This window comes from Plecotus auritus (genome assembly GCF_963455305.1).
Source record: "Plecotus auritus genome assembly, chromosome: 1".
NCBI lineage: Eukaryota > Metazoa > Chordata > Mammalia > Chiroptera > Vespertilionidae > Plecotus > Plecotus auritus.
Window position 1 is genome coordinate 24,942,689 of NC_137770.1, and position 13,945 is coordinate 24,956,633.

Consider the following 13,945-nt stretch of genomic DNA (forward strand, 5'->3'; position numbering starts at 1 on the left):
TCATATCATAGATAAGTGTGAAGGTGAATGCTAAAGATGAACAATTAATTGAAAGAGTATTCTGCATATCCTTGCATAAACACATTTCTATTTTATTTTTTTTACTGTAGGTAACCAAAAGATCAGGTGAGTTTTTAAAACTGCAGTGTTACTTAGGAAACTGGGCAGATCACTATGTCCCTGGGGCAGGAATGTACTTTTAGGGGGAAAAATTACTTTGAGAAAAACATGCATGTTTAATAGAGCCAATGTTGGCAAAAAATAACTGAAGTGACTGCTTTAGATTTAGAACAAAGATGTTTAGAGTCACTCCTAAGGAGAGAAAACAGTCTTTATCTGCCAATGTCGAACTAATTTAAGGAATAGTTCACCTTCAAAAATCATTCATTTTTAAAACCCAATGGAAAATTCATTATTTTGCATAAAATAAGATTTATTGTGAAAAGCTATTTATTTGCTATACTATTCCTTAAACATTTACAAATTAGTAATGTCAAGAAAAAAATATTAATATTTCTAAGGACCAAAGTTCATGTATATCATATATTCCAATTATTCTCCTTAATTACTAATCTATTCACCTCAATTACTGTTAACAAAAATGTATGAATGCCTACCCTATGTAAAGCACTATGCTGGGTGTGGAGAGTGTATACACAGAATGACTGAGCCCAGTGCCCTCCCACCGGGAGCTCACAACATAGTGAGGGAGGCCGATGCATAAAGAACTAACAGACACAGACTCTGCGATGTAATTAAGGAACAAGCAAAGTGTCAAGGTAAATTGGGGGCAAACGAATTAAATCTAGGGAAAAAGAGACACCCCTTTCCTTGCCTGTGTTTTATCTTCAGAGTTAACTGGCTTTTATTAAACACCCAGTAGGGGAAATATTTTCACAGACTTACACATAGCAAAGGATCCAGGCCTCTGACACTTGAAGCAACTAAGGAGAGAAAACCACTTCACAATTACAGGACACAGTGGAGGTTCATTCAACAGGAAGAGATCCTAGCAATTCCACTAGCAGTGGTCGGCAAACTGCAGCTCGCGAGCCACATGCAGCTCACGAGCCGTGGTTTGCCGCTCTGTTGACTAAAGAGTTTGCCGACCACTGCATAAGGCATTACCCTTACCCAGAAGTTTTGACTTAGGTTAAAGACATTAGTACATTATTAAAATGTTTTTTAAGTGTTTTTCCCTAAGGCAGTGGTCGGCAAACTCATTAGTCAACAGAGCAGCAAACCTCGCTGGAGCCAGTTTGCCGACCACTGCACTAGTGTGTTCACTCAAAATTAACCCTCAGTGGTCTGTGACAACTGCTCACTAACACCTGAAAACTCTCCGTAACCTACTTCCCTTGGCTGGGCCAAGGCTGACACATCGTGAAGCTGTTTCATGCCACCCACAGGAGCAGAACAGATTCACATCAGTTGGAAAGATGGGTTTAGTACAATGGCAAAACAGAGAGAAAAATGCTTTCATCACTCCAGTTAGGCAAGAAGATGCCAGCTGGCTGAGAGCTGCTATAAACAAGACCCTCCAACAGAGGACAAAGACTCCAGAACTGTGTACTATATAATGGGAAATTCCAGTAGAACTGGCAGCATTATGGATAATTTTACAGCAGAAACATTTCTTCTCACATGGCCAAAACTAAGGCACTAAAGAGGTGAGCAAGAGCTGCTGGGCATCACAGCATCCCCAACAGAGGACTAACAAATGGTTCTTTCCCCCAAGCCCTGAGGTAAAACCTGGGGCTGTTTACTACGGCTCCAAAGGTCAGAAATAATAGCATGAATTGAGTCTTCTTCTTGCTCTTTGAAACTCCTTGTCAAATGGCACAGCCAGCTGGGCACACAACTCTGATATGCAGATCATAACGTTTGTGAACAGATAAAATGAATTACAATGAGCACAGCCTATCGTATTTCAAATCTCTAATGGGCAGGAAGGTCTCTCTTTTATACCCACATACTGTCCAAATGCCTCCTCTTATAGTCCATTTGAGGCCATTTAAGCACCTCAAGAATCTGTACACATCTCATTAGTGAACAGCTCTGGCAGCCAACTCAGTTTGTAAAACTATAATTATCCTAAGGACAAGGTAGGGTAGTAACTATATAACAAAAATAATATTAGCTACTAGTATATGAAATATTCAAATATACATTTCATTTTGATCATCACTAGCCCAATAAATATTGATATTCTATTTTACAGATGAGGAAATTGAGGTATGGGAAGGTCAAGTCATTTGCCCAGGTAAAGCCAAGAGTCTTACCTGGGTCTAGTATCCACTAATACGAGACTGAGAACTTCACAAGAGATAAATGGAAATGGTGATGCATTACCAAATCAATACCCAAAAGCAATGAAAATTGAAAAAAACCCACAGCTGCCATGTGACATTCAAAAACTGTAACTGGTGACCTGTGCATCATGCAGAGAGATACAGCAGCTAAGTTCCAGTTTGGGTTTTCTAAGGCAATAATGGTAAGAAAAGCTATCCTGGATAATCAATAACTCTCATTTTGGGAAAAGCTGCCTATAGCACTAGCTCCTTATTACCATTCTCTGACTGAGTTCCTGACAGCAATACCACTGCCTCTACCAGAACACCAATCACACCATCTGCTGGAGCAGCAGCAATTCTTAACACCAACACCAAGTATATACTATTTCAATAGTAACAACCCAATACTAGCAACCTAAACAGCCAAACCTAAACAGCTGGTTCATCCATACACCCACCCAGCAACTCCTCCCACATGTTAATCACTACACAAAGCACTGAGCTAACCCCTAACTAACACTCTCTTCTCACCTACAGCAGTTCTCCAAAGCTAAGAGATGTCCTGTGTTCTACCTCCCACAAAAAATCATGCTCACAATATCAAAGCAAAGAGCTCATGCCAATTATGATGAGATTTCCTGTTAAGCAAATTACAAAGCACCACTCATAAAACCATATGCATTTAGGGCAATAGTTCTTAACCCTGGCAGCATATCAGAGTCACAGGGAGCTTTAAAATAATGCCAATGCCTGGGCCTCATCCCAAGCCAATTAAATCATAATCATGGGAAGTGGGATCCAGCATGGATATTTTTTTTTAAAGCTTCTCAGGTGATTCGAAAGTGCAGCCAGGTTTGAAAACCACCAAATTAAGTATTGCTAGAGTGGTATTTCTGAAAACCTCTTATCCCACAAATCTATAAGGTGGCACAACCACCACAAAGACTCCCTCTCCCATCCATTGCGCCTGCATCTGGGCTGTATTAAAATGAAACATCAATAAAATGACCTCTTAAAATCTCGGTCTCATTATTTCTTTGTTTATAGCAATGAAATACTAAACAAGAAAGTCACTCATGGCCCCCAAGCAGCCTCCAGGCCTCCTGCTGAAAACCAGAGCTGTATTATGATGCGACAGTGAAGAGGTGGGTAAAGGCTCCTCACTCTCGTGCAGTTGAGTGTGGGGGACTGTGGAACTGGCCATGTCCAGGCAGGAAGCAGCCTCAGCTCAGTAACCCGATGGAGGAAATCTTCACAGTTCAGGCATGATTATCAAACTCTTTGTGCTCTTAAAGGAGAGTAATTATAGGCATGTGAAAAAAGAAAAGCACTCCCTGAGGAACTCTTCCTCACATGCTTCCCAAGAGGCACTAGGGCCATTAAAAATTCCATGATGAAGAGGAAAAACAGCCTGGGAACAGCCAGGAGGCAATACAGCAAATTAATACACCAGCCCTCCTCAGGGAAAGCTGTGATAAAACAGGAAACACTTCTCTCTCCGCCAAATAAAATTATACCACTAATGATAACATAGTCACCACACACACACAAATCGTTCTAATGATGGGTGTGAAATTCCCAGTGCTGCCCAGATGCTTTGAAAGAAATTTTTCCTACTACAGATAAAATGGAACAAGAAAAAGATAAAATTTCCATTAGAAACAGTTTTCTATCCAGCCATTCACCTGCCTCTTCCCTACCACCACTCTTTTAACATTCCCCTTTCTAGGTGACAAGCTTTGTTAAGTCGTCCACTTTTCACAAATCCCACCATCCAGTCCTGAACCCAATCTCATCCTTCAGTCACACTGAAACTAGACTGCTTCTTCTCTACTAAGCCCTTGCCAGGCAGGAACCCCACTATTTCAAAGGAAGGAGAGGGAGCCCCAGGAGCTCAGTGTCTCATCACCCACATTTTCTAAAAATTGCATAGAGATCACTTGTGCTGACCATTCCCATAGATTAGTGGTCACCAAACTTTAGTGCACCCTCATGACTAAAACGTTTAAACGAATACACCATATATATGTAATATATGGCACTGTATGGAAGAAATAGCTGCAAGAGGACAATTATGTGCTGCTAGACTACATATGAACAATTTAATAAAAAGAATTAAGGATAAGGAAATAAATAAATGTAAGTTTAAACACTTTACCTTCCCCTTCTCCCAAAGAACTCACTTTGTGTCCACTACCCTAGAAATTGCGTCTAGAAGGACAAGCTATGAGCTGTAATTGTCCACATTCTTTCCCTTGCTTTTAGCCATGGTGGAGAGCAATAAGAGCTGAGTGCACCAAAAGCAAAACCTAGACTTTGTTATATTTCCAAGTCTAGCTACAAGCACTGCCAGCAAGAGAATGAAAATAATAATATGGATAATGAGAAACATAAAGAAACAAGAAGTTGACACTCACTCTGGGGGGATGAGGTTTTAAAGGCAACAGCAAGCCTGATAAAAGCATGGATACTGAGCACAGCACAGCTCTAAGTAGCAGAGGTAAAGGAAAGAAGGCTAATAATCCACTTTCAGCATCTGACATGATACAGTGCTTCTTATAGTCTTACCAAAAAGTATACATGGCCATTATTTCATTTGGTATTAAGACAAAAGCTTGAGGACTGCTTACATAGGGACTGAAATTTTTTTTTTTATATATATTTTATTGATTTTTCACAGAGAGGAAGGGAGAGGGATAGAGAGTTAGAAACATCGATGAGAGAGAGACATCGATCAGCTGCCTCCTGCACACCCCCCACTGGGGATGTGTCTGCAACCAAGGTACATGCCCTTGACCGGAATCGAACCCGGGACCCCTCAGTCCCCAGGCCGACGCTCTTGCCACTGAGCCAAACCGGTTAGGGCGGGACTGAAATTTTGTGTCTTCCAAGATAGCTTGCACACATCTCCTCTAAGGAAACCTCCCTGAGCCTCTTAGTTAGAAACCCCTCCTCTGTGCTTCATATCAATGTCGTGCACACCTTTATGCACTTATCACTCCATATTTCAATTGTCAATTTCCACACCTGACTTTCCCATGACAATAGGAGCTCCTTAAGGTATTACCTAAACAAAGACCCTGCCACGAAGTAGGGTGTCAGCAAATGTTGAATGAATGAATGATGAATAAATTGCAATCTACTGAAGAAAAGGCCGTATAGTAGTTTATCAACATCCCACAATTTTCCACTTTCCTAGTAACACCATTTGTGATGGTCTCTCTTTTCAAAAGACTTTCCCCATTTAAATACTACTTCTCCTAGAAGGTCTGGCAGCAGTTTATGATAGAGTTTATTGTTATAGTCCATAGTGGAAGTTCTACTTATATCCATGAAAGAATAACTTCTTTGTGCACCCTGTACCCCAAATGTTATGAACACATCCATTTAAGAACCTATTAGGGGGGAAAATCATCAGAACCTTAAAAAAAAATTCACTGTACTACTATAAACAGTAAAAGTCCTTTAGTTCAGTCCATTCTTTTGTACACAATAGTCCTGCTAGGAGATGCTACAATAAAAACCGTATTTACTTTCCAAGTCACCTAACTTAAGAGAATTTATATTGAAAGGCGCTAAATTCATTCTGCTATGTGGGCTCAGGATTCATTCTGACAAATGTATACTAAATGCCTAGTAAGTGCTAGACACTGCGTTAGATGCTGGGGATGTATCAGGAAACAAGACAAGGTCCCTGCACTTTAAAGTTTATATTCTAGTGGCGGTGGGGGGGAGCCCAATAAATAGACGATGTTAAAGGTCTAAAAAAAAGAAACAGATAATAAGCAGAGTGGTAGAGGTGGCCCCTTTCAATAGGATGGTCTGAGAGGTCCTCCCTGAGGAGGTTGAGATGAGAAAAAGCCAATCCTGGGAACTGCTATAAGACCGTAGTCCAAGTAAAGGGAGCACGTGTGAAGGTTCAGAGACAGGAAAGGGTTGGTACTTTTGAAGAACAAAATGGAACTCCCTGGTTCAGGTGGATCCCTCCCCCAGTGAGGAGAAAGAAGTTTGGACATACAGGCAGAAGTCAGATTACGCAGAATTTTGCAGGTCATGGCAAGGATCATTAATAATGTTCTCTAAAGATGGGGCTTGTTGAAGAAACATGAAATATGAGCCAGAAAACTAGGTCAAAGTTTAAACTTAAATCACATACTAGTCACATCACCATAGAGAAGATACCTTGCTACTCTGCCTCAGTTTCTGCATCTGAAAACATCCATTGACCTCAAAAGGTTGTTATAAAGATCAAACTGACACTATACACAAACACACTTTATAATTTAAAAGTTGTTGTAAAAAGAAAAATGGCATTGTCTGGAAGAAATAGCCGCAAGAAGACAATTACCTGGCAGAGCAGTGTGCAGGTGAACACCGTCGGTGAGAAGCATCAGCAAGAACATCCAGGGAGTAAAGCGGAGAGAGGGGATTAAACTGCAATAATAAATAAGGTTATTTTAGTAAAGCGTATATGAAATAGACATGATTGGAAAGAGTAACCTGCTACTTGATTACTTTTTCGCTTTTACCATTCAACTCCTTTGCTGTCCCACAGACACCCTTCAGTAAGGTTTTGCACATCCAACAGTGTACCCTAGCACACCTCATCTACCAACCCAAAAAACTATTCTTTTTCAAAAACTTCTGATAAACAATAATTACTTAAATGGCAGAGGACAGTACAGTATATTCATGTATAACTTCTGACTTCCCAAAAACTTCAACTACTAACAGCCTACTGTTGACCAGAAGCCTTGCGATAACAGTCTGTTAACACATAGTTTATATGCTGTGTATTATACACTGTATTCCTATAAGAAGGCTAAGAAAAATAAAATGTTACTCAGAAAATCAAAGAGAAAATACATTTCAGTATATTTTTTTAATTTGTGTATAAGCAGACCTGTACAGTTCAAATGCATGTTGTTCAAGGGTCAACTGTACTTTATAACTGACATAATGGAAACTTACACCTGTTGATTATCACCTCTTGGGCCTAAGAAGACTAGCATAAAATTACCTTTTCATTTCCTTATCCTGGCAAATGTTTCCAGTGAATAACTGGTTAGCACATACCAGCAGCACAGTGTAGTGAAAACAGAACTACATTAAGAATTAGAATAACGAATGTTTAGTTCCAGTCTACCAACTGAGCTGTCATCTATTAAAAACTACATAATCACTTTAAGCTTTACTATCCTCACCTGGGAAATGAATGTACTGCTTTCTGTCTTACCTATTTTAAAGGACTTTTATGAGGGCTGAATGAAACATTGCTTTCACAGTTTATAAAGTAACTAGAGGCCCAGTGCATGAAATTCATGCACTGGGGAGGGGGAGTCCCTCAGCCTGGTCTGTGCCCTCTCATAGTTCGGGACTCCTCACTCCATACTGCCCGCCTGCTTGCTGCTCCTTACCGCTCGGCTTGCTGCTCCTTAGCTGCCACGGAGGCAGGAGAGGCTCCCACTACTGCCACTGCACTTGCCAGCCCTGAGCCCGGCTTCTGGCTGAGCAGTGCTCCCCTTGTGGGAGCGCACTGACCACCAGGATGCAGCTCCTGTGTTGAGTATCTGCCCCCTGCTGGTCAGTGCACATCATAGCGACCGGTCGTTCTGGTCGTTTCATCGTAATGGTTGCTTAGGCTTTTATTATATAGACTAGAGGGCCCAGTGCACGAAATTCGTACACAGGTAGGGTCCCTAGGCCTGGCCGGCGATCAGGGCCGATCTGCGGGGTGACCAGCAGGGCAATCAGGGAGCCCACGCTGACACCTGCCTTGGCTGGCCTGGCGCCACCCACTCACCAGCCCGGCCCCCTGCTGCTGCTGCTGGTTGGGGCCTGTGGCTGGGGGCAGCTCCTGCACTGAGGTCAGTGCACATCATAGCGACCGGTCATTCCACTGTTCAGTCGATTTGCATATTAGGCTTTTATTACATAGGATTTCAGTTTATCATCTATAAAACATCTATGGACCTCAAAAGGTGGTTGCAAAGATCAAATGGGACACTATACACAAAAGTACCTCACTTTACCTTTGCTACTTTCTTTGGACGTTTTCCACAATAAATAAACCTCCCCAAAATTTCAGAACTAAAGACTGAAAGAACTCCAAATGGTCATTACAAAAGAACTTAAGAGAATACAAACTATGGAACTGTTCTGTGTGTCAGAGGTTCCAGGCACGGTTCTATGAGCTCTATGACTTGGGACAAACAGATTAAACCTCATCTATAAATAGTACATCCCCAAAGATCCCCTCTGCCTTTAGATCCTCTGATGCAACCACAATGAGCACTCTAGCTTAGAGTTCTCCAAACTAAAGTCTTTCACAAATGACCTTAATGACTTTTTCCATATTTGGCCACCACCTGCATTATTTGCTTAATATTTTTATATCAATTATTATTATTCAGCATTGTCTTTACTCTATTTCTATGAAATAACAAGTTTGATAAGATGATTACATCTATTTTATAACTAATCACCAAGATAAAGCAACCTCTCTGCCAAAATCAAAAGCTTCAAACATAAAGGAACTATCGATAGTTTTTAAATTATGACCCCTACAACAAAGGGCTAGATGTGCCAAAGGCTCCCTCAGTGGGTAGCTAGGGACAAGACTAAGAGGGCAAGGCTCTAAGCCCTCAACCCCATTTCACCCAAAGCAGCTCTACCTTCTTCTGTTTAGTAAGTGTAGGCTTCAACAGTGTAATTCTCAGCACAAGAATCTACTGCTTAACTAAACAATAAGCAGATGAGGTTCATTCTGACTTCTTACTGCAAAGTTTTGAACTAAAATAAAAATGGGATTCCTATGAAATATGTGTTACAAGTAATAAACTAAAGATTACAGCTGAACTTAACAAGTAGCTACAGGTCTTATCAGTGAGTACCTATTCTTGGGCAACATAAAGAAAGCCCTCCAAGAAAATGAGAACAACATAGGGAACAGCAACCTTACCTCATGTGCACAAGCAGAAAGGGAAGGAAAATCAGAAGCCAACACTTTATTCTTTCTAAAGAAAAGAAAATCAAGTCTAAAATAGAGACAACAAAGAAAAGACCTTACCTGATTTCGTTCCCTTTTCCCAGCTGATGGTAACCAGACACTAGAGAGAGGGAGAGAATAACAGTGAAGAAAACATAAAAGAAGTGGTAGGAAGATTACAGAGAGAGAGCCGATAAAAAGATGTTGGCATAATGAAGAGAAGACAAAGACAGAAATGGGAAAAGATGGAATTAGAGGAGAAAAGAAAAGAGATGTGCCCTAACCAGTTTGGCTCAGTGGAAAGAGCATCGGCCTTCAGACTCAAGGGTCCCAGGTTCGATTCCGGTCAAGGGCATGTACCTTGGTTGCGGGCACATTCCCAGTGGGGAGTGTGCAGGAGGCAGCTGATCATGTTTCTCTCTCTCAGTGATGTTTCTAACTCTCTATCCCTCTCCCTTCCTCTCTGTCATAAAAAATTAATAAAATATATTTAAAAAAAAGAAGAAGAAAAGAGATGTTAATGTTTCTGAACTTTCTGCAGAAAATAACTCTTCAAAGGAAAAAGCCTTGTAATGGACTGTAAAAGACTGGACACTCTACAAATAAACCTCTGATTATACTGTGAAAACAATGCTCTCAGCTGTGCAGTGACAACAGGGTCTCCAATTCAACTAGGGCATAAACTACATGCACATCTTGTCTATTTTGTACATTAAAAGTTCACCCAGGCTAGATAGGTATAGATCATAACTGGGTACCGACTATGACGTGTTCAGGAGACATCAAAGAGCCAATCATGTTAGGGGGCCAGGCTGTCACAAGAAGGGATGGAATAACTTTCCCATAGCTACACACGGGCTTTTTAGTTGTATTTATCACAATAGTTAGGACAAAAAAAAATTTCTCTACATAGAGGTCTAAAAATGAGAAGGGAATATAAGCAAATGTAGAGGCAATCACCCATTTTGAACAAAAACAATTTTAAGAGACAGAAAAATTAGTTTAAATTGCAGCATCTTCATTGGAGGCTACTTTTAAAATGTAGCACCTATAGATATAAAAAAGCAAAGAAATAAAAACTCGTCTAGAAAGGAAAAAAAGAGTAACTTTCATAGGTTTAGGACAGTGGTCGGCAAATTCATTAGTCAACAGAGCGGCAAACCGCGGGGCTCGTGAGCTGCATGTGGCTCGCGAGCTGCAGTTTGCCGACCACTGGTTTAGGGCATTACCCATGTTGACTATTAAGATATCCTCTTTCTGGCCCTAGCTAGTTTGGCTCAGTGGATAGAGCTTTGGCCTGTGAACTGAAGGGTCCTGGGTTGGATTCGGTCAAAGGCACAGTCCTGGGTTGTGGGCTCAATCCCCAATAGGGGGCGTGCAGGAGGCAGCCAATCAATGATTCTCTCTCATCATTGATGTTTCTCCCCCTCTCCATTCCTCTCTGAAATAAATAAAAATATAGTAAAAAAAAAAAATCTCCTCTTTCAGCTCTGAAGTCAGATTTCTAGGTTCCTTTATAAAACTTTCCACTTCTTCCTTCTCCAAGGAACAAATTAGAATATCCAGTAAATACATAAGCACTTACTCTTTTTGCCGGGAGTCACTAATGATGTGGCCTATCCTCTCAGTACCCAAAGTACTTATGCTGGTCTCCTGAAAAGACAAGGAAGACAAGAGTGTCATCTAACCACGGAAACAAATATATAAAGCACAACCTGTCATCAAGCTCACACTTTCCCATAAATGTGCCAGCAACTTCAAAGGCACATGTCAAATGTCAATCTTAAAATCCAACAGCAAGTATATTTCTTTTTATGAGAATCTAACTTAAAAGTATTTCATGTTGCCCTGGCCAGTGTGGCTCAGTTGGTTGGAGTATCCCATGCACTGGAAGATCGCAGTTCAATTCCCAGTCAGGGCATTTACCGGGGTCCCTGGTTCGATCCCCAGCCCAGTTGGGGTGTGTGCAGAGGCAACCAATCTCTCTCTCTTTCTCCATCTCCCTTCCTCTCTCTCTAAAAATCAATTTTTAAAAAAAGTATTTCATGTTACCCTAGACTTACTTTTCTTTAGTCTTTCAAAAAAGTTGTTTGTAGGGAGCGGCTCTAGGGTCAAGCCTCAGACTGACCTGTGGCAGGGCCACAAACAAGTCCCAGCCTCGAAAGCAGAGCTCTCCTAGCATAATTAAGCCTGACCTTGTAGCCTTCCCTAATTCCTTCCTAAGTAGCTAATGGACTTTGGGAGGTGCAGCGAGTGTTGCCAAAACAAGAACATTTGTATACATGTTAATCTACCCTTGTTTTAATCAGACTATAAAATAAAGCATCGGCTTGCAGGCTGGGTCTTTTGTGTCCTCATCCAGGCACAGGAGATCCACCAAGCCCCAGCTGTATTCTTTTGTCTTTTCTTCAAGCCTTCACCGCCCCTCCTCAGGTTCACCGTTGGCCATGCTGGTGCGGCACAGTTGTTATAAACATTGTTTACTATATATAGTATTTTGTAATAGTAATACCTCCTGGAGTTATTCAAGTATATAGAAATAAAAACACTTTTTCAAAAAATCCAACAGCAGCTCATTTTTAACAGACCAGCAGCACATCCATTTACAGAGTCCTCACTTGTAACACTTAAATATCTACTGAGTAAATGTAAATACATAGCAAAGGATTTTTGCAACTTACAGAAACTGTCACCTGTATTTTGTCTGTTAAATGTCATCTCTTAAAACAAGAAATAGAAGTTTGCATAAATTGTTTTCTAAATTTGGGGTTTTCGAGTTTGCAACATGAAATATTACCCTAACACTACAAGCAATTCAAAACCTCATCATCTCCAAAAAACTGGAAAATGGCAGAAGGCACTCACCCTTCATTTAACGTGAGCACATCTACACTAATAATAGAGAAATATGCAAATTGACCATACATCCGCGATGCCCACCAACCAATCAGGATTATGCAAATTAACCCAACAAAGATGGCAAGTTAATTTGCATATGCAGGCACGAAGCAAAGACTGAAGGCTCCGGCCCAAGCGAAGATTGAAGACTGAAGAGGCTTGGCTTCTCCGCTGCATCCAGAGAGGAGAAGCTTTGAGGCTTGGCTTTTCCGCTGCGGCTGGAGCGGAGAAGCCAAGCCTCGCTGCAGCCGGAGCAGAGAAGCCTAGCCTCGAGGCTTGGCTTCTCCACTGCGGCCAGAGTGAAGGCCTGGGTCCCGGGTGCCGGAGGAAAACCGGTGCCGGCAGCCAGGGGAAGGAAGGCCTACTGCACGAATCTTCATGCAACAGGCCTCTAGTTTACAATGAGTATCTATCACAGGACCTGGGGAAGCACACCAACAGTGTATAAATAAGAGTTATACACATATGAGTGTTAAGATGAGAACGTGTACGTCATAAGGCATGCATGTCAAGAATGTCAAGCCTGCTACTCAAATGGATTTGTTTCTGGACAAATATTATCTGTATTCGTCTATGTGCATAATTAGCTTAAATATTAGGATACACATTTTAGCAGAACTGACTAATATAAAATCAATTTGAGGTCAGATTTTGGGCAGGAGTGGAGATAAATGAAAAGGTTTCACATACTGTATTCTTCATACGCTTCATCCCTATACCTGTGCTTCCTGGTCACAGACACAGCCATGGTAGTGGGGCCAAGGGAAAAGATAAGTGAAAAATGAGCTATTTGTTACAGCAAAAAAATTATTAACTTAAAGTGCCGTAATGTTTAAATTTACAGTTTATTACTGTGTAAATTACAAGCAGTACTTTGTGTAATTAGCAGCTCGCTAGCAGGGAGCTGTGAATGAAACTCATTATTTATGATTACAATTTAGAAAAAAATTAGAGGCATGGGGAGGGGGGAGGAAAGGGAGGCAGAACAGTGACCTCTGCTAGAAATGACAAATATCCCTTTAAGGTGATGAAGATGAATTAAACAAGTAAATATTATTCTATTCATTTGCAATCCTTAGAGACATCCAAAAGGCCCTAGTTTTCTTCCAGGCAAACTAAAGGAAGCCTTCAAGTTGAACTGATTTACTTCCATGGAAGTGAAAGGCTCTTATTTTTATAGGAACTGAAACAAAGTAAGGTAGGTGGTAGGGAAAAACTGTTGTCAAGCTTAACCAATAAAGAGAAAAAAAATCAAACCATCTGTTTCCCACTGCCAACCTCCTGCTTCCTTCCACCCCCATGTACTCACTTATACCCTTCTAGCTGTCAAGAATAAGCACTCAGAATAACAGGCAGCTTTTTATTGTCGGGAAAATGAGTGACCCAAAAGAAGGCATCATTCTTCCAATAATCAAATGTCTTTCTAATTAAACATTTGAAATTGAATTTAAAGATAAAAAGAATCTAAGTTCATCTGGATTCTCATAGATGAATAGATATAATAAAATAGCCTCATTTATTTTGTATGACTACCAGTAAAACTTCAAAAAAAAATTCCCTGATTAAATTATAAGATAACAACTCTCTGAGGTAAGCCAGACTGTGGCTCTGACTACTATATATAACCAAGCTGGCACAGAGCCTGCCACATAGGCATTCTAAATGCTTACTGAGTAAACCAACTAATTAATGCTCTAAAATGCCTCTCTCTTTCTTACTCTTTGCCCACCACCATCTTCTCTGACTGAGTATGAGCCCCAATCTT

At 40.8% G+C, this 13,945-nt stretch overlaps 1 protein-coding gene across 2 annotated transcripts in view; it reads right to left on the reverse strand.

Annotated features, from left to right (window-relative positions):
- The window catches only part of GPATCH2L (G-patch domain containing 2 like), a 58,883-nt gene that overhangs the window by 18,630 nt on the left and 26,308 nt on the right, over positions 1 to 13,945 (reverse strand). For both annotated transcript variants that reach the window (XM_080657569.1, XM_080657568.1), the window contains exons 6-8: positions 10,868 to 10,935; positions 9,364 to 9,403; positions 6,643 to 6,728 (exon numbers count right to left, since the gene is read on the reverse strand). In XM_080657569.1, coding sequence (XP_080513695.1) covers positions 6,643 to 6,728; positions 9,364 to 9,403; positions 10,868 to 10,935 — 194 coding nt within the window. The remainder of the gene's footprint in view (positions 1 to 6,642; positions 6,729 to 9,363; positions 9,404 to 10,867; positions 10,936 to 13,945) is intronic.